General features: G+C 41.3%; 1 protein-coding gene across 21 annotated transcripts in view; it reads left to right on the forward strand.

Annotated features, from left to right (window-relative positions):
- Window positions 1-22,630, forward strand: part of DOCK9 (dedicator of cytokinesis 9) — a 284,204-nt gene extending 261,574 nt beyond the window's left edge. For 16 of the 21 annotated variants that reach the window (XM_025874651.2, XM_025874654.2, XM_025874653.2 and 13 more), the window contains 8 exons: window positions 3,231-3,353; window positions 4,066-4,179; window positions 5,756-5,902; window positions 10,094-10,304; window positions 15,658-15,848; window positions 18,991-19,091; window positions 19,221-19,359; window positions 21,346-22,630. In XM_025874651.2, coding sequence (XP_025730436.1) covers window positions 3,231-3,353; window positions 4,066-4,179; window positions 5,756-5,902; window positions 10,094-10,304; window positions 15,658-15,848; window positions 18,991-19,091; window positions 19,221-19,359; window positions 21,346-21,468 — 1,149 coding nt within the window. In that variant the 3' untranslated portion in view covers window positions 21,469-22,630. Of the gene's footprint in view, window positions 1-3,230; window positions 3,354-4,065; window positions 4,180-4,392; window positions 4,399-4,861; window positions 4,898-5,755; window positions 5,903-10,093; window positions 10,305-15,657; window positions 15,849-18,990; window positions 19,092-19,220; window positions 19,360-21,345 lie in introns of all 21 variants that reach the window. The other 5 variants (XM_073894369.1, XM_073894367.1, XM_073894368.1 and 2 more) reach the window with 2 other exon arrangements.
- Window positions 22,631-25,738: the final 3,108 nt, after the last annotated feature.

The following is a 25,738-nucleotide window of genomic DNA, read 5'->3' on the forward strand; positions in this document are numbered from 1 at the left end:
CAAGAAGAGATGGTATTAGAGCCTTTCCTGATTTCTTCTTTGTCTATAGCTGTTATAGTAGTTACTATGTAATGTTTAGTGTTTGCACTTAAAAAGACCTGCAATAAAAGTGAGAGACAACTGGTATACCTCTTTATAAGCATTGGCTCAGAGTTTAGTTACACTGATGACAGTTTTATGGTTTGTATGTGGTAAACATGATATAAAAGTTAAATGCCTTGCTTTAAAGATGGTTTTTTTAAAGTCAGACAGTATTTTCTGACAAATTGATTGACAACTGCTTTAGAAATGTTTATCTTTGGGGCGCCTGGGTGGCTCAGTCGATTAAGCGTCTGACTCTTGATCTCACCTCAGGTCTTGATCTCAGGGTCATGAGTTCAAGCTCCGCATTGGGCTCCACGCTGGGTGTGTAGCCTGCTTAAAAATATATGTATATTTATTTTCTTTGGATCTATAAACTGTAAGCATTAGGCCTGTAATGAAACATTAGGTTAGGAATGAAAAACAAAGGTCCTGTCCTTCATTTACAGTATAATAGAGGATACAAACATGTTTAAAGGCAGCTAGCCTTAAAAGATACATTAGTGGATTTAATCTAACAAAATATAAACAAGAAAAATAAACCATGACCAAGTGGAGTTTACCCTGGGAATGCACTGTTGGTTCAACATTAGAAAACTAATTAATATAATTCACTATATTATTAAAACTGATTTACAGATTCAGAGAGTTCTGATCAAAGTCCCTTCTGGAGTTTGGGTAGAAATGGACAAAATGAATTCTAAAATTTATATGGAAAAGCAAAGGAACTAGACTAGCCAAAACAGTTTTGAAAAAGTTTGAAGAGTCACGCTATCTGACTTTTAAGGTTATTATAAAGCATTGTTTATCAGTTGGGGTAATTTTGCCCCCATCTCCCAGGGAACTTTTGGTAATGTCTGGAAATGGTTTTTTAATGTCACAATTTGGGGAAAGGGGGAAGGGAGAAGGTACCGCTCCTGGCATCTAGTCGTAGAGGCTAAGGATGCTGCTAAACATTCTATAGGGCACAGGACAGACTCCAGAACAAAGAGTTGTGTGACTCCACATATCATTAGTGTCACTGTGGAGACATCCTTCTATAGAACTGGAGTGGTGATCCAAACAGGGTGGTATTGGCACAAGGTTAGACATCTCTTATCGATAGAACAAAATAGAGAAGCCAGAAATAGACCCACACACATATGGTTCAGTTGAGTTTTTTCCCAGTCATTCAGATAATATAATTTATTTTCTTTGCTTTAGTAGAGCACATAGTATATTTGATACTTAGAGAAGATCATTTTTTTTAACACTTCCCTTGTCTTTTTTTCTTTCTTAAATTTAACTAACACATAGTATATTATTAGTTTCAGAGGTAGAGTTCAGTGACTCAGTGATAATCAATCTTATATAATACCCAGTGCTCATTACATCACATGCCCTCCTTAATGTCCATCACCCAGTTACCCCATCTCCCCACCCCACCCCCCAGCAACCCTCCTATGATTAATCATAGGTTCAGTTGATTTTTGACAAGGATTCAGAGGCAGTTCAGTGGAGAAAGGATAGTCTTCATCAAATGGTGTTGGAACAATTAGACATTCATATTAAAAAAATGACCCATACTTTACACTATATTCAGAAATTACTCCATGGATCATAGACTTAAATGTAAAACTATAAAACTTCTGGAAGAAAACATAAGGAGAAAATCTTTGTGGACTTGTGTTAAAGATTTTTTTCAATATATAAATCACAATCCAGAAAATAAAAACTTGATAAATTAAACTTCATCAGAATTAAAAACTTCTCCTCTTCAAAAGACACTGTTAAGAAAATCCAGACACAAACCACAGATTGGGAGAAAATTAAAAACCACGTGTCTGGTAAAGGATTGTTTATTCAAAATACGTAAAGAACTCTCAAAACTCAATAAAAAACCCAGTAGAAAAATGAGCCAACAATTTGAATAGACACTTCGCCAAAGCTATAGAGATGACAAAGAAGCACACGAAAATTTGCTCAGTGGCATTAATGAAACCCCACTCAAATAGGCTTAAACAATAAAGGTTGAGTAAATTGGCTTCAATTAGGAAATTCCAGAAAGATTGACAGCAATCAATGTGAATGTTTAACAGTTATCCATGATACAGTTGCTTTGGGAGGGAGGGGGAGCTTTCCACTCTGTTACTAAGGCACATGGGCCCCTGCCTGGCTCTCAGGATGTCAGCCCCAGTCAGGTTCCTTGCTGCCTGTCATGTCTGGGCCGATGAGAACACTTCTGTCCCAGCCTTCCAGGACAGGGTCCTAAAATTCACCCTGATTGGCCCATTTAGGTCACATGTCCACAGATGATGAAACAATGACTGTGGCCAGGAAATAGATTTATGCTGATTAGTTTATCCCTGAGCCACATGCCCCAACCCCTGAGTCATGAAAAGTGTTAGCTCCTCCAGAGTCCAAGGACTTTAATAGGGGCTGGGTGACTACCCAAACTGCAGTAGATAGAAACTTCCAAGGATAGGAGGAAAGGTTGTTGGTGAGGCAGGCATCATGCCTACCATGTACCATCACTAAATTGCTCTGAGATTCTTAACTTGGGTTGAAGTCACACTTAGTAATTTCATGTCTCAGCATTGTCATTGTTTCTCAGAAAGGAAAAAAAAAATATTTCCTTTTTTTTTTTTTTAAAGATTTGTTTATTTACCTTAGAGCAGGGAGGAAGGGGAGAGGGAGAGAGAATCTTAAGCAGGCTCCCCGCCGAGCGCAGAGCCCAACGGAGGGCTCGATTCCACGACCCTGAGATTATGATCCAAGCCAAAATCAAGAGTCAGACCCCAACCGACTGAGCCACCCAGATGCCCCAGGAAAAAAAATTTTTCTAAATTATAGTTACAAAAATAGAACTAAACACCAATTGAGAGCCTGTGTGAAGCTATCAGTGTCTGTTTTTTCCTCATGGTATATAACTATTACACAGACATACAGTGTGACCCTTCATTTCTGCTTGTAAATGATTGAAAAATGGCTAATTAAAAAAGAACATAGTGATGAGCTATTTACTACAAGTGTGGAAGTTAGTGTTTAGAAATAATGTATTTTGACATTTTCCTCCTAACCATCCTAATTGGTTAAGCATTCTGCAAAGAATACAATGTCATGTTTCCTGTAACACTCTTTTCTGACTGATGGCCTTCTTTTTTGATCAGGATGTGCTCATGGAGCTTCTAGAGCAGTGTGCAGATGGACTCTGGAAGGCTGAACGCTATGAGCTAATCGCTGACATCTATAAACTAATCATCCCCATTTACGAGAAACGGAGAGATTTTGAGGTATCAGAGTGGTTTGTTTTTTCCTGTTTGAGAGGACAGTGGGGTGACACATGCACTCAAACCTTCTTACATGCAAAGAGAGCAAGCAGGCCGTGATCAGAGATGACCTGTGCTCTCTGACCCTCCGTGTGATGCTGGAGGTCACCACCTGCAGAGCATTATACGTGGCCCACATGGGCCCCACCTCTATACAGATCCCAAATTTCAAAAAACAAGGATGGGTAATTGTGCCACTCCATTTTTGAAAGGTTACCAAGAACAGAGTTTTATAATCACCGAGTGCCTTCTTCCTCAGAGCTCCTCCTTGCTCCATCCGCATGGAAGGCCATTGTCCCTGCCAACCTCCCTGGGGAGGCTGTCCAGCTTCTTGTAGCATATCAGAGAAGTAGGAAAAGCAGAGACTAAAAACGTCATCATAGGACTTTACCATCTGTGACATTTCATGTTTACACTTGAAAACAGAAGGTGCTTACTGCCATTTGGAGATTTGATGGATCCTCAATATGCAAAATTGCTCTTTGGGTAGAAGATACTATAATTGAAAAATGGTCATTACCAGTTGTGCAGTGGAGACAGTCTTGATTTTGCGTGTGTGTGTGCGTTTTGTTACTCAAGTCCAAGAAATTTTTACCTCTGTGGTCTCATTTAATTGTTTTAAAACTGATTCTCCTAGTTGCAAGTGGGAAGAAATGGGTTTTGTTCTGCTTTTCAGAGGCTGGCTCATCTGTATGATACACTGCACCGGGCCTACAGCAAAGTGACTGAGGTCATGCACTCAGGCCGCAGGCTCCTGGGGACATACTTCCGAGTGGCCTTCTTTGGACAGGTGAGCCTCCTCTCTGTTCTGTAGGCCCTCCTAAGTCCTTGTTTCTGTTTTTGTTATTTTTAAATCTATAAATTTGTATTTTGTAAATTTTGTATTTTCTATAAATGCTAATTTGATGAATTTGTCATATTTAGTATGATTCTTATCTTCCTCGGCAGTAAACTTTCTGCTTTTTTTTCTTTCTTCCTGTCTTTTCTTTATTACTTTCTTAAGGCAGCGGTAAGTTCTCCCTCCATAAAACATTTTTAGCGCCACTTTTGGTACCTCAGTGTGGTTCGCAAGTTTCCTTTTCCAGTCTGTATGTATATCTGTCCAGTCATTACAAACTCAAAAAAAAAAAAAAATTTAACATTTTATTCCATTTACAGAAATAAATCACCTGTTTCCTTACACTTCTATACTGCATGTTTTAAAACCAAAATTAAGACTTTCTGGTTTCCTTTGTTCCCTGTGCATCTCTATCTTTTGTAGTATAATATCTCCACAAGTATATTTACCATTGTCATAGTTCAGAAACCCTGTAGAAAAGGGTTCATTTAAATTTAACTGAAAGTTTAACTTCCAAGTCTCTAACATGATTAAATGGTATTAAATTATAATCCATTTATTTAGGGTGTGTTGTTTTCTATGAGCATTATATAACCTTCAATTTATCCTGTTATTGTCTTTTATAACTTTATAGCAATACCAGTTTACAGACAGTGAAACAGATGTGGAGGTAATTATAGTAAATGCTTAAAAAGCAAGTAATGTAGTGAAATCACTGCATCTAAACTCCTAGTTTGATGTGGGTGTTGTCTCATGTTAGCCTGCATTTTTTTTTTAATATACTGTGTTTTTTGCACCATTTTTATTTTAGATGAGAAACTTTATTTTCATTTATTTCAAGTATTAACCCCAATCTGGACTTTAAAATATTCAACCTTTTTCACTTCCCATGCAATTCTAAGCCTTGTTCTATTCAGACGTGATTGGTGCTAAATCACATGCTAACCGGTGATAGTGAAAATATTTTCTGCTATTATCCTCCAGCCCTTTCATATTTTTCTCATAAGTAGAGCAAAATGGAATTTATGCGAACCTCAGATAACTTTTGCCGAACCTGCTCCAGACTGGAATGTTTCTGTTTATGCCGTAAAGTCCTGTGTCAATGGGGGAGGCCTGTGAGGGGGGTTGTGTGCGTTTCCGAGGCCTGCCCAGAGCAGGCTGCCGAATCATTTCTTAGTGAGCTCTGCTTCTTGGGAATGTGAAACAGGCTTGAATCCCATCATGCGATCCCGAGAGAACAGTCTTGAGTCTCTAGTCCTGCATTTCACTCAACACTTAATGACAGCATTCTTGAATGAGTCTGCAGTTTTGTGTTTTCCTTTATCTTTGCACCCCGACTTCACATTATTATTTTCCTTCCACTTCAGAAAGCCTGTTTAAGTCGGATTTTATTTTAGATTCATCCTCCCTACCCCACCCCGCCTTTTTTTTTTTTTTTTTTTTAAACCTTATAACACAAGAATCCTTCCTGGGTGGTAAGCCTGGGGCTTATAGTTGGGAATAGCTCTAATTGTGCTTTATGTCACAGGGGTTCTTTGAAGATGAAGATGGAAAAGAGTATATTTACAAAGAACCCAAACTCACACCTCTGTCAGAAATTTCCCAGAGACTTCTTAAACTTTACTCAGATAAATTTGGTTCTGAAAATGTCAAAATGATACAGGATTCTGGCAAGGTATGACTATGTTTGGAAATATAGCAATATAATACTGTATTGATTGATTATGTATGGCTGGTTATATGTTCATAAATGCGTATACAGGGAAAAAAAAAACAGGAAAAATGAAGAATGGTTGGCCTTGAGTAGCAAGTGTAATTTTTTTCTTCTTGACACCTTTCTGTGATTTCCGATGCCCTTCATTAAGTAAAGATTTCATAATTTTAAAAAGCCTGGGTGGCTCAGACGGGGTTAAGCATCTGCCTTTGGCTCAGGTTATAATCCTAGGGTCCTGGGTTCAAGTTTTGCATCGGGCTCCTTGCTCGGTGGGGAGCCTGCTTCCCCCTCTACCTGCCACTCCCCCTGCTTGTGATCTCTCTCTCTCTGACAAATAAATAAAGAAAATCTTTTTTAAAAAAAGACATTATTTTACAAAGTAACGTCTGAAAGGATATACCATTTTCACTGTGATGTTGGACGGATGGGACAGGCTGACAGACCAAGGAAGGAACTAACTAGCCAGCACATTTGTAGGAATGAGATCTACTTTCTGTTTAGAGAGGCTGCCCTCTGCTGTATTGCTCTTATGAAGACCTTTTCTGAAACTACACATTTCTCCTGTATATTTATGTGTTCCACTGTCTTCAGGGTATCTCCAGGAATTTGGGCATCCCTTTGCTTCCCGAAATTCAGGCCGAGATAGAGCTCCTGTTTTTTGCATTAAAAATGTCCTCCTGCTAACTAAAAAGCCAAACAAGTGAATAAACAAACAAAAAGCAGAATTAGACCTATAAATAGAGAATAAACTGGATGGCTGCCAAAAGGGAAGAGGGTGGAGGGATGGACAAAATGGCTGAAGTTAAGTAGATGTGGGCTTCCAGTTAGAGGCACAGCATAAGGCCTATGATACTGAAATGATCGTGTGATGGTGTCGTATGGGGACAGATGGTAGCTGATTTGTGGTGAGCATGGCATACTATATAGAGATGTTGAATCACTACATTGTACACCTGAAACTAATGTAATACTGTTTGTCAATTATACTTCAATTTAAAAATAATAAAAACTGGGGCTCCTGGGTAACTCAGTCGGTTAGGCATCTGACTCTTGGTTTTGGTTTAGGTCATGATAGCATGAGTCATGGGATCGAGCCCTGTGTGGGGCTTGGCGCTCAGTGGGGAGTCAGCTTGAAGATTTTTCTCCCCCTGCCCCTCCCCCTGGCTCACGCGCACACACACACACATACTCTCTCTAAAATAAATAAATCTTTTAAAAAAATAATGTAAATAAATAAATATTAAATATTAAGCAAACAAAAATGTCCTCCTGCTCAATTTCCAGCAGTGATAAGCTCTACGTCCTTCTAAGTTCACCCTTTTAAAGAATCCCTAGTTCATTTTCCATTCTGAGCCCTGCTTTGGAATCCCTAGTCTCTGAAATTTGTTTCCTTGAGGCCCTTTTTTTCTCCAGGGAAGAGTCTTCCAGTTTCCTGCCCAAGTGGTAGAGAGGGGACAAGGAAGCAGGTAATTCTGGAATCTGGATGCAGGACATGAGCAAGGATTGAAGGTCCCACATTCGGCCTGCAAGCTTTGACCTGCTCACCCTGTGTTCTGCTCTGTACCTTTGCCCCTGCTTTCTGCTGAGACTGGTAAACCCATTTAGACCTTTTCCAGACCAGTTTCTCCAAGGAGCAACCTCTTCTGTCTTGTGGGGCAGAGACTAGGGAAGGGAACCTGGAGTTTGGCCACTCCAAATAGACTTTGGCCACTCACTCTGGTTTCCGCCCTACACCTCTCCCAGTCACCCTAATCCTGTTCTAGCCCTCTGTGGACATCAGTCCATTCAGGCTGCTGTAACAAACACCAGAGATTGGGCAGCTTATAAACAACAGAAATTTCTCGTAGTCGCAGCAGCTGGGAAATCCCAGATAAGGCGCCAGCAGATTCTGTGCATGGTGAGGTCTTCCTGGTTCACAGACGACCGTCTCCTCGCTGTGTCCCCACATGTGGACGGGGTGAGGCAGCTCTGTGGGGCCCCTGTTATAAGGGCATGAATCCCATTCATGGGGGGCTTCACCCTCATGACCGAATCACCTCCTGCCTGTCAATACCATCACATTGGAGGTTAAGATTTCACCCTGAGAATTTGGGGGGGACAGATGGTCAGTCCATAGCAGCAGGCTTCTGAGAAGTGCTCTGACTCACTGGTGACTCCTCTCTGTGGGAACTTAGACTAGAACTTCTACTGTCACTGGGTGCTGTTTTCCTCAGAACTCTTCCTTGTCCTCCCTGCATGGGAAAACAGTGTCTCTGCCAAGTTGGGTAGCACACCTCCATTCAAGCGCCTTCTAGAAATTCAGTAAACACTCTCACCCACTGCTGTCTTCTCTCCTCTTTCCTTGGTCCTCACAGGTTAATTCTGTACTGCATTTTAACAGAGTTGCACAAAGGAGAAGAGATAAACACACACTGTTGGTCTGTTTTTAACCAGAAACCTCAACATGACCTTATGAAGACCTCCTTTTTTCTTAGACCAAACTACTCACATCCGATTGGCTGCTTTTCTCTGAAACTGGAACGTTTGTCCGGGTCAAGTTGTGGCTTTAACATCATAACTTCTTCTCGGCGCTCTCGTGTGTTCTTCTGCCCCCAAACACCTGTCCTCTGCTCCTCCTACTGATACGTACATACAACTTCGGAAATGAAGACTAGGGAAATTCCCCTGAAGAGATAGGCAAGCACGTGCATTTGTACTGCTTTTAAATTGTTTCTCCTAAGGAGAGTTACATTTCATAGGTTTGAGGACAGTTATAGTGATTGGCCAGATGGCTGTTTCTAAAATAGAAGTAATAACTCATGACATTTTGTATTTTCTTAAATTCCAAAGTTTTAGGCACATTCGCATTTATTTTTCATTTTTCTTCACATACAGCCCTGGTGAGAGGACAGTGGTGCCTGATAACTTGAGACCAGCTAAACCTTCTTGGCCTCATTTGTTTGCTGGCCCCAGTTCCAGAATTTTCTCCAAATTCTCTGCAGTCATTTCTGTCAGACCTCCTTTTATTGCTCTATAAGCTTAAATAGAATTCATTTGTGCAAAATTGACTTGTCTCCCTAATAAATTAGCTGTTGTGCTTGTATGGGAAATGCCTGTGTTTCATGTTCTGGTACATCACAGATGTTAGCAATGCAGTTCTAAAAGCATTTATGTGCTGAGTCAATCAGGAGCTAAACTTCCGGTTAGATGAGTCTTAGTTAGTCTGTATCTGTATTAAATTAATTCATCCACATCTGTTTACATCTAATCTCTCTACAGATTGATAATAATTTGAGGTTGTAGGTGTTAAACATTATTACTAAAATAAACACTTTTCCCTCTAAGCCAAATATGTAAAAATACAGTTCAGGAACCAGCAGAAAAATCCACACAGGGAGTTATTCAGCAAGAAAACTATTTTTAAAAAAAATTCAATGTCACGAAAAAAAGGTGGAGAATTCTAGATTACATATGATCATTGATTAGATTCTGGTTCAAACACAGATAGCCACATTTGAGAAACTTTAATGGACTGTGTACTGAGTGATAATTACAGAATTAAGTTAATTTTATTAAGTATAATGCATTATGATTATGAAGGAGAATGTCCTCACGCTTAGGAGATGCTGGCTGAACTGGCATGATGGATACCACTTTGAAATGGTTCAGCTTAAAAAAAATGTCTATATGTATATGTCTAAGCATCCATCCACATATGTGTATATGCATGTGTGTATTTGAAACAGAGCATTAGTAATTGTTCTAAGTGGTGAGTATGTGACTGTTGTACTATTTCAACTTTTCTAAATTTTTCCAAATCTTTTATTTCTTTATTTTAAAAGATTTTATTTATGTATTTATTTGAGAGAGTGCATATGCACGTGCGAGTGCAGGGAGGGGCAGAGGGAGAGGGACAAGCAGACTCCCTGCTGAGTAGTACGGAGTGGAGCTGACTGAGGGATGGGGTGGGGGGAAGGGTGGCGGGAGGGTTCAGTCCCACAACCCTGAGGTCATGACCTGAGCCAGAATCAAGAGTCAGACGCTTCACCGACTGAGCCACCCAGGTGCCCCTCCAAATCCTTTATTAATAAAAAGTGGGAAGACAAGCTTAGGGATGCTTGGAAAGAGTCCTTCACATAACACCAGTCTCCCATTTTGTTTATTCATTTAAAGGTCAACCCTAAGGATCTGGATTCCAAGTATGCATACATCCAGGTGACTCATGTGGTTCCATTCTTTGATGAGAAAGAATTGCAAGAAAGGAAGACGGAGTTTGAGAGGTCCCATAACATTCGCCGCTTCATGTTTGAGATGCCCTTCACTCAGACTGGGAAGAGGCAGGGCGGGGTTGAGGAGCAGTGCAAACGGCGCACCATACTGACAGGTACAGTTTCCCTGGCTTCTTCCTTGAAGAATCACGTCCAGACAGACATTAGCCTGGACACCAAGATAAAGAGCTCTCCGCAAGGGATCCAGAAACTTCTAGAATGAAAGGCCCTTCAAGCTTTGTTAACTTTCCTCACATGCCCATTTCAGTTTAACATTTATCTAATGCTTACTTTGGAATACTCCTGACATTTTTCTACTTATCTGTTAGTACTTCCTTCTTCTACTAGACCATAAGTTCATATCCAAAGTCAAGTCCCTGACCCTTTTTAGAATCTGATGAAAATAGTGGGCCCTTATCTCCTCAGAGTGCATGTGCAGACGATTTCAGGTGATTTACAGGCTCCTTCTGAAATCCATGTGGACCCCTCTCTAGGCCTCTCTAGGCCCAGGGCCCTAAGAGCCCCTGCACACAGTTCCATGTCTCCTTCACAGGAAGGGACCCCTTATATATCTTTATCACACAGGTCCCAGCATGAACTTGCTCGGGGATTGTAGGCTGAGTGAATAAACGGTATATGAGGCTGGAGTCCTTCCACCTCATCTCTTCAGAGTGGCTGGCCAACCTCAGTTTGAATACCTCCACTGCAAGGAAGCTCTCTACATTCAGAGGCTGTCCATTAGGCTGTGACTGAGTTTTAATAGATTCTTTGACACTGTAACCATCGATAACCCATTTTCAGAAATGTGTTTTGCATCATTTCCCAGTTCCTGACAGTGTAGAGTCATCTTGGGAGTCATTTTTACCTTCTTTGGGGGAGCTTGATCATCTGCTCTTAGGTCAGAGTCAGTAGCATGACTGGGATAACCCAAAAGAGAACACTTTCTTGACTTAAAAAAAAAAATCAGTGAGGAGACCTTAAAAAGCCAGGTGTGTCTACATCCACTGTTTCAAAGAGTGACCATTTGGCACCAGGAAGGTGCCCATTGCTTGTCCTGAAGTCGATGTTGCTGGGTGTTCTGCCTGGCCACTAATATGGAACCGTATAATGACTAGTGGAAGGAACACCGTTAAGATGCCACATTTCACATGGGGCTCCACTCTCACCACTGAATTGGACACTTCAGTGGGTGAATTTGTATCTCAGTAAAACTATTACCCAAGACTATGACTTATGTAAAATAGCTCAGAACAGCATATCACAGAGAATTTTTTACCCTTCCTAGGAAGGAACTGAGATAAAAGTTAAAATAAAAAATAAAAAGCCTGCATTCTTAAAGGGCCCCTACTCCTGCTTTTAGAGTAAAGATAACACGTAAAACACAAAGAGTATTGTCTTTGACAGTGGTATCCCCTCCCTAGATGTGAGTGAGTTGTTTTTCTAATGGACACAGTAGCAAATTCTTATTATTAAACAAGACAACTCCATTTCTAGGTGGAGTCACTTCACTAGCTTAGGATATGTATCTCTCTAGCTGTCATGACTTTAAATCAGTGCTTATCACACTGATCCTGGACCTGCAGCATCAGCATCAGCATCACCTCGGAACTTAGCAGAAACGCAAATCCTTGGGCCCACCCAGCCCTCCTGAATCAGAAACTCTGGGTTTGGGGCTTGTGTTGAACAAGCCCCTGGGTGATTCTGGTGCTTCTTCAGTTTGAGCGTTGCCACTTCAAATAAACCAAGTTCACTGATAAGTCAGAGTCAGGATTTTTTATTAGGATGAGTCCGCTCAGGTAGCATTACTGATCCATAAACAGTTATTACCATAGGGTGTTTTCTGGCCAGATTCTCGTCAAGGTTCCGGTTTACCATTTGGTCACAGAAATATTTTTGATTAGCTAAACAAGAGCCAAGCTCCCTGCCTGCCAGAAAAGAAGAGACAGAGAGTATCACCACTGCAGAGAGAGGTGAATAGCCCCCCAAGTCATTGGCTTGGCTGTGAGGATGAGAACCTGTGGGCGGAACAGAGCCTGGGCCTAGGTCCTGCAGAGCTGGGCCAGTACTCAACTGTGTGATCTTGGGCAAGTCACTTACCCTCGCCCTATGCCTTACTTTCCTCATCTATAAAATGAGGGTTACACTATCCTAATCTTGTGTTAAAGAGCTTTGTAAGTTATACCCAGGAGGGGAAAGAATGTACTTTATTTTGCTGGATTATGCTGGATCTTATCCACCATTGAGCCCTTTGCCTTTTGAGGCTGCTTACGACCCAGAGGAGATTACAGTACAACAAAACACCAAAAAAAAAAAAAAAAAAAAAAAAGTACAGTTTTTACCCTGAACGATCCCAAAATATCAAAAGCATAGTTTTTGGGTAGTATGAAGATTTAGAGAACAGGTTGAAAAATGCTACTAAAAACACATAAGCTAGGGGCGCCTGGGTGGCTCAGTCAGTCAGGTGTTCAGCTCTTGATTTCGGCTCAGGTCATGATCTCAGGGTCATGAGATAGAGTTCACCAGGATCCACGCTCAGTGGGGAGTCTGCTTGGGATTCTCCCTGCCCCTCTCCCCCCGACGTGTGTGAGCTCTAAATACATAAATAAATTTTTAAAATAAATAAATAAATAAAATCTTTAAAAGCACATAAGCTCTATATCAGCCTTCAGTTAAAGATACACAGACCAGGATATTCTGAAGACTTTGAACTTGAGAGTTTTCCCTTATGTTATTAATCCTTTAGGTTCTTCCATTGCTTTGCTTCAAACCAGACCTTTGACCATCCAAGTTGTGGGGAAGCCCTGGCTCTCCCTGCCCTCGGAACCCGGCCAAGGCTCACTTCCCTGGGTAGGTCAGTCAGTGCGCTGCAGTTGTGGGATCATTTGGAAAACCTGGTGATCACCCTGCAGGCCCCTTGCTGACCCCCTCCTCTCCTCCTGTTGTAGAACTCCTGCTGTAGAGAGGTTCTTCCCAGTCACTATTCCAGAGTCTTCCAAATCCTGTCACGTCTCCCACTAGGGGCAGACATATTCTCCAGCTCTTCGCGTTCTGTTCAGGCTCACCAGACTGTACAGGCAGCCACACTTCTCAGCCACCCCTCCACGTCTCCCACTAGGGGCAGACATATTCTCCAGCTCTTCGCGTTCTGTTCAGGCTCACCAGACTGTACAGGCAGCCACACTTCTCAGCCACCTCTCCACATCCTCTTTCTGGAAGGGCTGCCCAGCATAAGGGCCGGCCATTTTTTTAGTAACTTGATAACTCGCTCAATCAAGTCATCTAATTCTCTACCTTCCAGGCCACTTTGCTCTTTCATTTAGCCACTTGGGCAGTAACACATTCATTAATTCAACAAAATGGATGGAGCATTTGCAGTGTTCCAACCTGGCGTAGTAACAAAACAGAGATCTCCGCAGTTTACCTTCCAGCAGAAGGAGACAGACGATAAGCAGTAAACATAATGGTAAACATACCTGTGTTGGAAGTGAATGTGTGTTCTAGACAAAGGCAAAAGGAGATCAAACATGGGAGGTTGACTGGGGAGGGTTGCAGTTTAAATGGGGTAGCCCGGGGAGGCCTCACTGAGGAGGTGACACTTCAGCCCAGACTTGAAGGAGGTGAGGGGGTAGACCAGGCAAACATCTGGAGGGAGAAGGGGCTGTTAGGGCCAAGGTCAGTGGCGGGGGTGCTTGTACCCAGCACATTCACGGGACGACCAGCAGGCTGGCGTGGCTGGAGCTGAGTGACTCTGAGGGAGGGGAGGAAGGACGGGGCCCGAAAGGAAGGCAGAGGGCGTCCCAGCTCACATGGGCCTGGCGGGCTCAGGTACAGGCTCTGCCCTGTCTGTGTTACCGGACTCTCCTTTTCTCCTCTGCGTCTCCAGTGACCATCATAAGACTCAGGACTTTCACACTGAGTGAAATCCGTATAGTCCATGGACACCTCACAGACATCCTTGGAGTTAGTTTTTCTCTCTTAAACAATGCTGCTGTTGCAACACAGCACTCAAAAATACTGTGATTACACTAACCATGTGTGTTTTGATATGGCTGTTAGCCTCATGAAGCACTTCCACAGTACTTCGTACAAGTCCACTGCAAGGACGCTCCTCTCTCAAGTGCTTTCTGTCCACATCTAGCCACACCCGGTTCTTGTCTCACTGTCAAAGAAGTGTTAAGTTCAAAGAGGACTTCATCAATCCCAGTGCTGCTGCTCAAAAGCTGTATCTACAAGAACTGCAGAAGAAATAGGAGACATAGACCTTTGGCCTTAGATTGGTTTAAAAAAAAAAAAAAATTTAGGGACTAGAACAGGCCTGTAAGGGTGTGACAGTTGAGGCTGCAGCAGGCTGAACACCTCCTGCTTTTCTAGACTCTGGATGGTCCATCTGAACTGTGTGCTAAATGGCACTGGCCCTGTTTTCTCATTTTATTTTAAGTAAACCCTCCCCAGCCACTTAGTAAATAGCAGTGATCCAAAAACAACACACCCACCTTACCTTTGCTGGTTAAAAAATAAAATAAGCTATTAAGCATATATATTCATGTCCATCCATAAATATATATATTAAATAAAGATATTATAGATATTTATACATCATGTAAAGCAACAAGTTAAAAAATGTGAAACAGACCCAAATTAGAACCCCATCTGTTTTTCTGTTCATTTTTAAACTAACTCTTTGGTGTTGATAGGTTCAGGTATCTTGTTATGATAAATGAAAAAAATACTGATTGGCTTTTTGTAGGAAAAAAAGCATAAGAAAAGTATTTTTATTTCTGTTTTGTTTTTTTTTTAAAGATTTTATTTATTTGACAGAGAGAGACACAGCGAGAGAGGGAACACAAGCAGGGAGAGGGAGAAGCAGGCTTCCTTATTTCTGTTTTTTCTTCATTTATGTTTCAATAGTGTGTGAATTTCTGGTTCATAAAATACTTTGCTGGGAAATATATTCTCACTTGTTATTTTTCACGGATTTCTCTGGTTTGTGCAGACTCAAGCATGTGATTCAAAGTTCTATAGAGAAATGAATTTCCTCAAGGATATGTTTATGGAACGATTTTCTGGACTTAAAATCTGTGATATCTCAGAACTGTGTACTGTTCTTTATATCTTCCAAGCCATCTTTTACCTCCTAGCTCTTTCAGATCTCACAACTTCCAAGGACGGTAAAGCATTTATGGTTAAGAAAATTGAGCAGGGAATGATAAAGTGATTTCTTCAAACACACACTTCGCACATTAAAGGTTAACAGGGACCCAGCTCTCTTGACTTCACATGATACAGCCTGTCATTAAACATACGCAGTGATAAAGGAAGACAATAGTCTGGTTCCACAAAATACTGGCCTGTGCCTTTGGCAAGCTTTGGGTTCCTTATTTCTAAAATGAGAATACTAAGTACTTCTGCCTCAGTAGCAGTAAAGATTGTACAAGCTGCAGAATGATTCTGGGACTCCTTCCTCCACAGCAATACACTGCTTCCCTTATGTGAAGAAGCGGATCCCCGTCATGTACCAGCACCACACCGACCTCAACCCCATTGAAGTGGCCATTGACGAGATGAGCAAGAAGGTGGCTGAGCTCCGGCAACTGTGCTCCTCAGCCGAAGTGGACATGATCAAACTGCAGCTCAAACTGCAAGGCAGCGTGAGTGTTCAGGTGAGCAAGCAAGGGTAACAGGTGCAAAGGCTCATCTGGACCTTGGTAAATTTCAAGTCCAGCCAGGTCGAGTGTCGCTTACCTGGTGATCCCATTTACCTTCCAGTATCTGTGCGGTTTCTCCTGATACCGGGGGTGGGGGGGGGGGCAGTAGACTAAGGACCCCTACCCGACGCCCCTTGTAAGAATGTCCACTGAGCTGTCTGCTAGGGCCTGGAGCCAGCTCTCCATACTAACCTGTTCTTTCAGTTTGGGGAATTCCAGGGGCCTAACCAGAAGCATTAAGACTCTTAAATATAAAGAAGCTGTAGGTTTCCTTGTAAGACATTTGTTTTCTGGTTTCTATGAAAATTATTTCTGAAAAAGTACCGTAAGTTTCACTCTCTTAATGGTGTGTTTTGATTAGCAGAAATTCTTCATTTTTTTTTTTTAAGATTTTATTTGTTTATTTGAGAGAGAGAGAGAATGAGAGACAGAGAGCACGAGAGGGAAGAGAGTCAGAGGGAGAAGCAGACTCCCTGCTGAGCAGGGAGCCCGATGCGGGACTCGATCCCGGGACTCCAGGATCATGACCTGAGCCGAAGGCAGTCGCTTAACCAACTGAGCCACCCAGGCGCCCAGAAATTCTTCATTTTAATATAGCTCAATTAATTCATTTTTCCTTACTTGGTAGCATTTTTGTGTCCTCTGTGAGAACTTGGTTCTTAAATCTGTCTCAAAAATGTTCTGTGTTTCCTTCGTTTGGCATTCCTATATAGATCTGCAATCCATCTAGATTTGATTTTTGTATGTGGTAACAGATAAGAGTCAAGATACATTTTTTTCCGAGTAGCTATCCAACCAATGTGCACCATTTATGGAAAAGATCATTTTTGATCTAAGTACTGATTATATATATATATATATATATATATATATATATATATATATATATATATGTTCAGTTGTGAAAATTCAGTAAGCTATACACTCATATGTACCTTTTGGTTTGTATACCATACTTCAAAATAACTGGTATTTTACTTACATGATTTCCTAGGAAATTAGTAAATGTTAAATCACCTCCTTTCAGTGATTAATATGCTTCTTGCTTTATTGATTTTTAAGTATATACAAATAATTCTAGCATATATTTTACATACACACATATACATATCCTTATATCTAATTCTTTTCTCTTTCAAAAGGGTGCACTTATGAAAGTTGCATTTGGATTGTAATATCTAAGTTTTAGGGGTTTTTTGGTTCATTTTTTGAAATCAGTTCTTGTCACCTTTTTATCAAATCCACACTGGGTTGTTTCCTAACGTTTTCGAAATGTCCTTCACCACAAAAGTACTTACAGATGTTTCAACCTCTTACCTCATGACCTGAAAGACTTAAGTACCAAAATAAGTAATCAAGTGAATATGATAAATATCCGGTAACATGATTACATAATGGGGTTAGAGGCCACAATTTTCTACAGCTAAAAAACAAAACCACTCAGTAACATAGGCTGGGAACATCCAGCCTCTATCAGAACACGAGCAGAGGGGTGTGGGGGCCAGTAAAGGGGTGTGGCTGGACAGGTTGAGCTTTCTAAAGGACAAAATGTGCCCTTCCATTTGACAGTGGCCTTGGAATTATAAATACCCAATCATCAGGGCACCTGGGTGGCGTAGTCAGTTGAGTGTCTGAATCTTGGTGTTGGCTCAGGTCTGATCCCAGGGTCTTGAGATCGAGCCCTGCGTCAGGCTTTGCACTCTATGGGGAGTCTGCTTGAGTTTCTCTCTCTCTCTTCCTCTGCCCCTCCCCCTGCATTCTCTCTCTCTCTCTCTCTCTCTCTCTCTCTCTCTCAAATAAGTAAATCTTAAAAAAAATAAATAAATACCCAATCATCTTAAAAAGCAAAGATCATCATTCTATGATGAGGAGATTTTTATACATGTGTGCCCACTAAGATAACAACAAAATTGCAGCCAGAGGAAATTAACTTTACCATTTTATTTCTGTAATTCTTTCACCAAGGGCCTCGCTGGGGTTGCTTTTATATATGACAGAGCCATCAGGGTGGCTGTGTGACTCTGTGCTCCAAGATCTGGCTTTGTTAGACCTTATGAAGTCTTATCAACTTTCCTCTTTGTATATCCTTAAAATTGAGTGGATTATGTCATTTTGGATAGTTGGTCATTTGGGTTATGTCCAGGTCATTAACATAGTTCCCCACACAACACCAGTGTGATGACACCTGCAGTCACCACCGAAGGTTAGCTAGCTGTTCCTGTCTCAGGGGGCCCACTTCCCACCACCGTGGCCCTCTGTCTCCCCACCTCTGGTTCTCCTGTCATTACCGCACAAGTCCTGCCCACCATGGATCAGAACCACAACCCAGCTCCTTCATCAACACTGACAGAGCAGACAGCCCTCCCTACTTTACTTGCCTTCTGAGCCCACCAGACCTCCCAGGAAAAGTGTTGCAGTAATCCCGTGGTCAAGTTGTTTCTCACTGGGACTTTCTCCTTCCCACCCAGTGGGTCTAACCTTCCTGTTCTCCACATTCCCATGTATCCTGACCTACCCAGCTTCAGAGAACTCTTCTTGGTGAATCGAGAGATGCAGGGCTCTGGTTCACTCGCCCTATTGCTAAATGCCCCTAATCTTTGGCGTTCCAGCACACTTCACATGGTTACTTCATTTGAAGGTAGCAAGTCCATTTGCTCATGGTCGTCTACACAGTTCAAGGAGGCGAACGGTTGGTTTTTAAAAACTGGCCAATACACTATATTCTTCAGTTTTTCACTGAACTCACTGGTGTAGAGTAGCACAAATACCAGTTGGAAGACTTGGGCTCTGATCTTAGGTGTTTTACTTATTGAAGGTTCAACCTTGAACACATCGTTCCGTTTTCCAAACTTTGCTTCTTCCTTCATAAAATGAGCCATCACTCAAGTGCCCTGATGATGTCTGAGTGGATAAAAATCAAATGACGTATAACAACATAAGCTTTGTTCGTGGTTTCCTCCTTTGGGCTGTCAGTTCCTTGAGGACAGGGGTCATGACTAACTCAGATGGCATTTTTAGAACCTGCGAACTGAAACCAAATCAATGATAATGGTCATTTTTATTATAATGTAATTTAAAATCTTTGTTCTTTATCTAGGTCAACGCAGGCCCACTAGCATATGCCCGAGCTTTCTTAGATGACACAAACACAAAAAGATACCCTGACAACAAAGTGAAGTTGCTTAAAGAAGTTTTCAGGTAAAGCACGCTGGAAATGTCTTTCTTCAAATATCAGTCATTTCTGTGCTCATTCAGGAAAGAGATACTGCCAGTTGGACTCACTCTGTCCTCCACATGCCTTTTTTTCCCTCTCTCACACCATTTTAGGCAATTTGTGGAGGCTTGTGGTCAAGCCTTAGCAGTAAATGAGCGGCTGATCAAAGAGGACCAGTTAGAGTACCAGGAAGAAATGAAGGCCAACTACAGGGAGATGGCGAAGGAGCTTTCTGAAATCATGCATGAGCAGGTAGGTGTCATGCTGGGGTTCTCATTTTGAGCAAGCACACATTAGTTGAGGTCTCAAACATACCCTGCAATGGCCTAAACCTTCTAGAATTTTGATATCTGAAGAATAATGTAGCATGCTACATGCTGCTACTTTCTGAACACAGGTTACTTGGGGAATGGCTAACAACTCACCCACCTGATACCAGCCAGTACGAGCAGAGGAAAGCAGCGCCCACCTCCCTTTTGTCACTCTCAGGGGTGGCCGTGGTCCAAAGCTCCCTCCCCACCCTAATCTAGTTCAAAACAAAACAAAACTCACATAAGAAAGAAATACCCATGTTGTTCCTGGAAATTTTTTTCATTCACCCAATCCTTTGAAAGACCAGGATTTCCCAGCCTAGTTTAAGGAATTTTCTGTGGCATTAAATGTCTTTCACCACTTAAAAAAACAGAGTTCAGTTTTTGGCTATTTACCGCTGACTTGGGTGCCCCGGTGGATTCTTCATGGCTACTCCCCGTCGTGATGGGCACCTTTCCCGGTTACACTGCACTGTCACCTTCCTGTAGGAGTTCCTTTCAGTAGGATTATGAATGTGGGCTCAGCAGTCAGAGGGGACAGTTGGCTGGGCAGCCGAGTGAATGTCAGAGAGCGGCTGATAGAGTTTTGCTTTCTCAGGGGTCCGTTCTCCATCAACCACAGTGACTTCTTCCAAGTCATGGTGCCAGTCTTCATAATTAATGTTAGCACCTCCATCGTATGTAACAACTTTTGTCTGTTCCCTACATAATGGTCTTTCAGTCTTGCAAGTGGAAGCCAGGCCCACTTGTGTCAGTTAACATATCATGTGATGGTCTAATTTGGAAATCTCTGTCACAGGAAACTAACTTACATGTCTAAGATCTCACTTGTTTGCTTTTTTCCCTCCTCCATGCTGACACAATCAGATGGGATGGTAATGTCATTTTTCAGTTTTATTTTTCTGAACCTTGATAGACTGCCTCACATAAAGTTAGGATCCTGTGTTTGAACAACTGCAGACGTTGGCATAAGGACAGTGTGTGTGCAAAGGGAGGCACCCTCTTCTGGACCTTTAGGAAAGTAGAAAAAAATGGAAATGATGAAAGAAATAAATGTGTGAATAATTAAGCAGAAAGAGATGGTCTCGTGGAAACAAGTTTCTGGAGAAAGCTCGAGGTCTTTTCCACAGAGCTTGCAGATTCCTGTATAACAGTTTGAACAGTGGGTGTCAGCATTTGGCATGAGAAGAGATGAAAGTAGGAAAAATGTACGGACTGATAATGTTGAAGTAAACTCCCATGTTATTTGGACATTTAACACAGGGCTGTGCTCTACGAAACTGCACCTTGAACTTTCCATTATCTCAACAACTGGGAAGATTAAACTCTTCTGAACCCTCAAGCAAAAAAGGGTTGTGACCTGGAGTAGACTCACTTTGGGCTTTTTCAAGGGAGCCTCTGAATGTGTATGTTCTTCTCGGTTGCCACCTGGCAGTAGGTCAAGTCTTGCCCTTAGAATTCTCCCTTGCATTACTGAGTGTGAGGGGTCAGAGAGGCAGCTGCTTTGTCTCCTTCCCAGAATGGAAATCCATAAGGCCCTGAGAAAAGGAGCCAATAGAGAAACAGATGCTCAGGATTCATTTTTTTTTAAAAAGACTTTTCCAAGGGGCGGGACTAGGTCATGTCCCTGCCAAGTATGTGTAAGATAGACTTCACCGCCTTATAATCTGGTGAGTCTAGAATGCTCCATTCACTGATTTGTAAAGGAAACAAAACCTGTTGTGCTTGACTTTCTCCTTGCAATCCTGATCTGAAAAAGGCCACTTGCTAGTTGAGTTGACACAATCCCTCTGCAAACCACCAAAACCAAGCTCCCTGAGCATACCATCATTCAGGGGAACAGTGACCGTTGGGGAATAGACGTTGTCGTTGAGAAACATCATCAGGGGCATGACACTTGGGTAATGTTGTGTTTCTGTGCCTCAAGATTTGCCCGCTGGAGGAGAAGACGAGCGTTTTACCGAATTCCATTCACATCTTCAATGCCATCAGTGGGACTCCAACAAGCACCATGGTTCACGGGATGACCAGCTCGTCCTCAGTTGTGTGATTTTGCCTCGTGGGCCGCCTGTGGGGACTTGTCATTTGCAAACTCAGGATGATTTCCAAAGCTAATCACTGGGCTCGTGCAAGACATGGGGAAGACCGAGCACAAGGAGAAGTGAAGGGGAATGGGAGAGAAAGGAAATAAAGAACTGTGCTATTTCGTAGCAGATTTTCTAGAGGAGTCATAAGAGGGTACACATATTTTTTTAAATCTTGCTGGCAATATTCAAAGTTTTCATTCTGTCTTAACAGAGGTGTGTGGTGGACTCTCTTAAGCCGGAGTGAAATTTTATTCTTCCTTACAGAGTAGTAATAAAATAAATGGCCTAGAGAAAACAAGTGTTCTGGAATGTACATAGCAGGGACAGTAGCACTGAAATTGAGGCTGGAGTAATCTCTGCCTCTAGGCTAAGCTGGAAAATCTTGAACATATTTTTTTTTCCTGTGGCACATTCAGGTTGAATACAAGAACTATTTTTGTGACTAGTTTTTGATGACCTAAGGGAACTGACCATTGTAACTTTTGTACCAGTGAGCCAGGAGGTTTAGTGCTTTTATACTCATCTACTTGCATTTAAAAAAATATGAAAGCTTAAGAAACTATGTGAGCTTAAAATTAGTCAAGCAGTTTAGAACCAAAGGCCTCTATTAACAAACAAAACTATGCTAAAAATTTAAAAGTAGTACAGTATATTGTAATGTACATAGAGTTTGTTAATACAGTCTCCACATTGTGTACATACATGTATTACATTTCTACATTTTTAATACTCCTCACATCAGCTTCTGCATTAAGTTCAGTTGTGATAAACTTGTGCTGCTCTTAGTATATGCAATACACTTGACCTTCCTGTTTTATCCTTGTACATAAGAAAGTGCAATATGGAGATGTACACAGTCTTTGTTATGTTAGGTTTATAAACTGTTTTAAAAATTTCATCCTTTTGCCAAAGTGGTGGAGTGTGTAATTGGTAAATCATAAATCCTGTGGTGAATAGTGGTGTAATTTAAAGCTTTCACCATGTTATATTTTCTTTTGAGACATTAATTAGTAATTTTATATTTGGAAAAAATAAAGGTTTTTAATTTTATTTAACTAGAATCTCTGCCCTGCTGTAATTAAACATTCTGTACCCCATCTGTATTAAAAATAACATTGCTCATTTTCTGGTAGTGAATATTGGGTATTCATTATTTAACAGTCCTAGGAGGGACAGAATATTGGAGTCCTTGGGGGTGAAATAACATGGTATATGAAATTTGCTTTAAAATACTTGAGAAGAAAGAAAGAGGGTAGGTAGACAAAACAAGATTGACAAGTGTTGGTAATCGTTGAAGCTGAGGTTGAGTACATGGGGAATCATTATAGCATTTGTCTGCGCCTGTGTATGTCTCCATGATACAGATTTCAAGAGACAGGCCTGTGCATCAGATCTGCCAGAGGATTTGCCTAAATGCACTGTTGCACCATGGTCTGGCTCTGAATTCTATTAGTTGTTGCCAAATATGCGTAGACACCCTCTTTTGCCTCTGGCTTTTCCTCTTCAACTCTATTGAGAGTTCCATCTTTATCGGCTTCCTTGCTTGCTTTTGAGATGAATACTCGGGAGACAAGGTGGTCATTGATCCCAGCAATGCATTGGCACCCATGTGTGCACACACTCTCCACGACCTGCGTCGTCACAAAGAAAACCAAGTCAAGTGACAGCTCTCGTGGCCGGTGCTGGTCCTGCCTCTGGGGTGCCCCGCGACTGGCAGGTGAGTTCATTGTCACCCAGCCCTATATAGTTGCAGTGATGAAAGGAAGAGGAGTCTTCCCGCAAGAAATAAAATAGCTGCTCTTCCTACCTGAAGGGTTTTAAAGGCTGCTTTTTACGTAACCAGTTGAGGAAAGAGAATGTGAGGCACATCTTGAACACCCAGATGCCAAGGATCTTTTGGCGTCTTTGAAACGTTCTCTGTCAGTGGTAAGGCTGTATTTTACGGGTGGAAACAAGGTCATGAAGAAGAGAGGGTGAAGCATGATGGCAACTCACCAGAGTCTACAGCCCATCAATTAGTGGATCCAGATTTAGGGCTTAAGAAAATTCTCTACGTAAGTTTGCCCCGAGTCTCTGACCTCCCCAGCGCAGTGTAATAAACCTTGACTCTAACATCAGCAGGAATGGATATAACAGTTTGTCTCCGAGCTGGATTTCCTGGTCATAAATGCCTCATTTAGAAACCATAAAATTCAAATCACCATGTAGTAAGATAAACATAAGTCTGGAAAGTGCTAACTTGCTATCTCGTCATTAAACTTGGGGAATAAATTGTACAGATGCCATGTCAGATATGACTCGGCTTGGAAGGTGACCAGCCCTCATTTATTCCAACAGTGGAGAGAGGAGCCATCTCTTCACTGCGGACATCTACTGTTGACCCTGCAGCCAAGCACATTTGTACCCAATTACAAATCTCATTTAGTTTATGTATAAAACTTTTATTTTGGTATAAAGCTACACAGTAAAGTAGCATTTTATTGAGGTGAAATATACATATAAAATTTACCATTTTAGTAATTTTTCAGTCTACAGTTCAGTGGCATTACGTACAGTGTTGTGCAGCCATCACCACCATCCGTTCACAGAATTTGACTTCATCATCCCAAACAGAAACTCTGTACCTGGTAAACAATAACTCCTTATTCTCCCTCAGGAAAATTTTTTGAAGTAACTTTGGAACTTTAAAACTGTAGTTTGGGGACGCCTGGGTGGCTCAGTCGGTTAAGCGTCTGCCTTTGGCTCCGGTCATGATCCCAGGGTCCTGGTGTCAAGCCCTGCGGTCGTCGGGCTTCCTGCTCAGAGGGGAGCCTGCTTCTCCCTCTCCCTCTGCTCTATCCCCAGCTTGTGTACACTTTCTCTCTCTCTCTCTCCCCACCACCAAATGAATAAATAAAATCTTCCAAAAAAAAAAAAACAAAAACACCTCTAGTTAGTATCTTATCAGGAATATTTGCTACCTGGAAACTAACCAGCCCTAGGTACTCTACATATATAGAGCCAGCCCCTTGCATGGAGAAGGCTGCTGAGAATAGGGATGTAACTTGAAAGGCCCCTCCATAGGGACTTGTTTAACCATGTGATGGGGTTACTCAGTATAGAAACTCCATTAATAAAAGCATTTAACTTCCATCAATGGGATCATTTGCATAAATTACATCCACACAATAGAGTACTATGTAGCTATAAAAAAGAATTAAGACTATCTCTGTACACTGCTATGGAATGATTTTTAAAATAAGTAAAAACCACAAGATAGGGAAAAGTGAATTGTATGCTACCCATTATTTAAGAAGGGAATGACATATATATAAGTAGATTTTGTTTCTGTTTTTTTAGATGGAAAGGAAAACCAAAAACTTGCAATTATTACCTGTAGGGTAAGAGACAAATGATATATAGGGGATAGGGTTAGAAGATCGACCTGTCCAAGTATAATTTGCTTTATAGATTTGGCTTTAAAGCCATGTGAATATTTACATAATTATCAAAATAATTTTTTAATTCTTAAAAGCAAAATGGAATGAACATAACTGTATATCATATTGGTGGCATAAACACAAAGGAATTATTTCAAATGACTTTAAGATATAGGAATTTCACTATGCATTCCTAGTAGGATATACCCAAAGGACAAAAATAGTGGCAACTACATCAAAAACTAATGATATATATGTTGGCTAATTGAACATAATAAAGAATAATAATAAACCAGTCAAAAAAATAGTGGCAATAAGTGAATGAATGACTAATAAAAATCATTTTCAGTAATTGTTCTGTTTGTGGAAGTAGTGTATTATTTTTGTGAGATTGTATTGTTATTCTGAGACTCTTGTATGTTCATTACTGGAGAAGGTAAGTGAGTAATTATGCTGATATCATTGGGAACCAAGTTTTTGGCATAAGAGGAAAAAAGTTGCATCTTTAAGACCAAAGAGGTTAAATTAAAACTCTTTCATTCTGCATTTGATGTGAAAATACCAACTTGAATTCATGATATATTTATCTTAAATGCACACTTATTTTACATTTATTTCCTAGCTTGGTTTACAGAAAAGGCTTAAAAACAATGACCAAGCCAGTAACAGGTGAGCACCCCTAACTGCCCAAATTGTGGTCTCTAAATTCCTACCAGAAGGATCCAGAGCTCCCCAAAGAATGGTTGGCTCCAGATTTAGGGCAAAAATAGTCCAAGATAAGTCTGGAGCATCTTTTCATACCAGACATCCAAGG

The sequence above is a fragment of the Callorhinus ursinus genome, unplaced genomic scaffold (assembly GCF_003265705.2).
Source record: "Callorhinus ursinus isolate GAN/ISIS: 27379988/994484 unplaced genomic scaffold, GSC_fseal_2.0 scaffold7, whole genome shotgun sequence".
In the NCBI taxonomy this organism is placed as follows: Eukaryota; Metazoa; Chordata; class Mammalia; order Carnivora; family Otariidae; genus Callorhinus; species Callorhinus ursinus.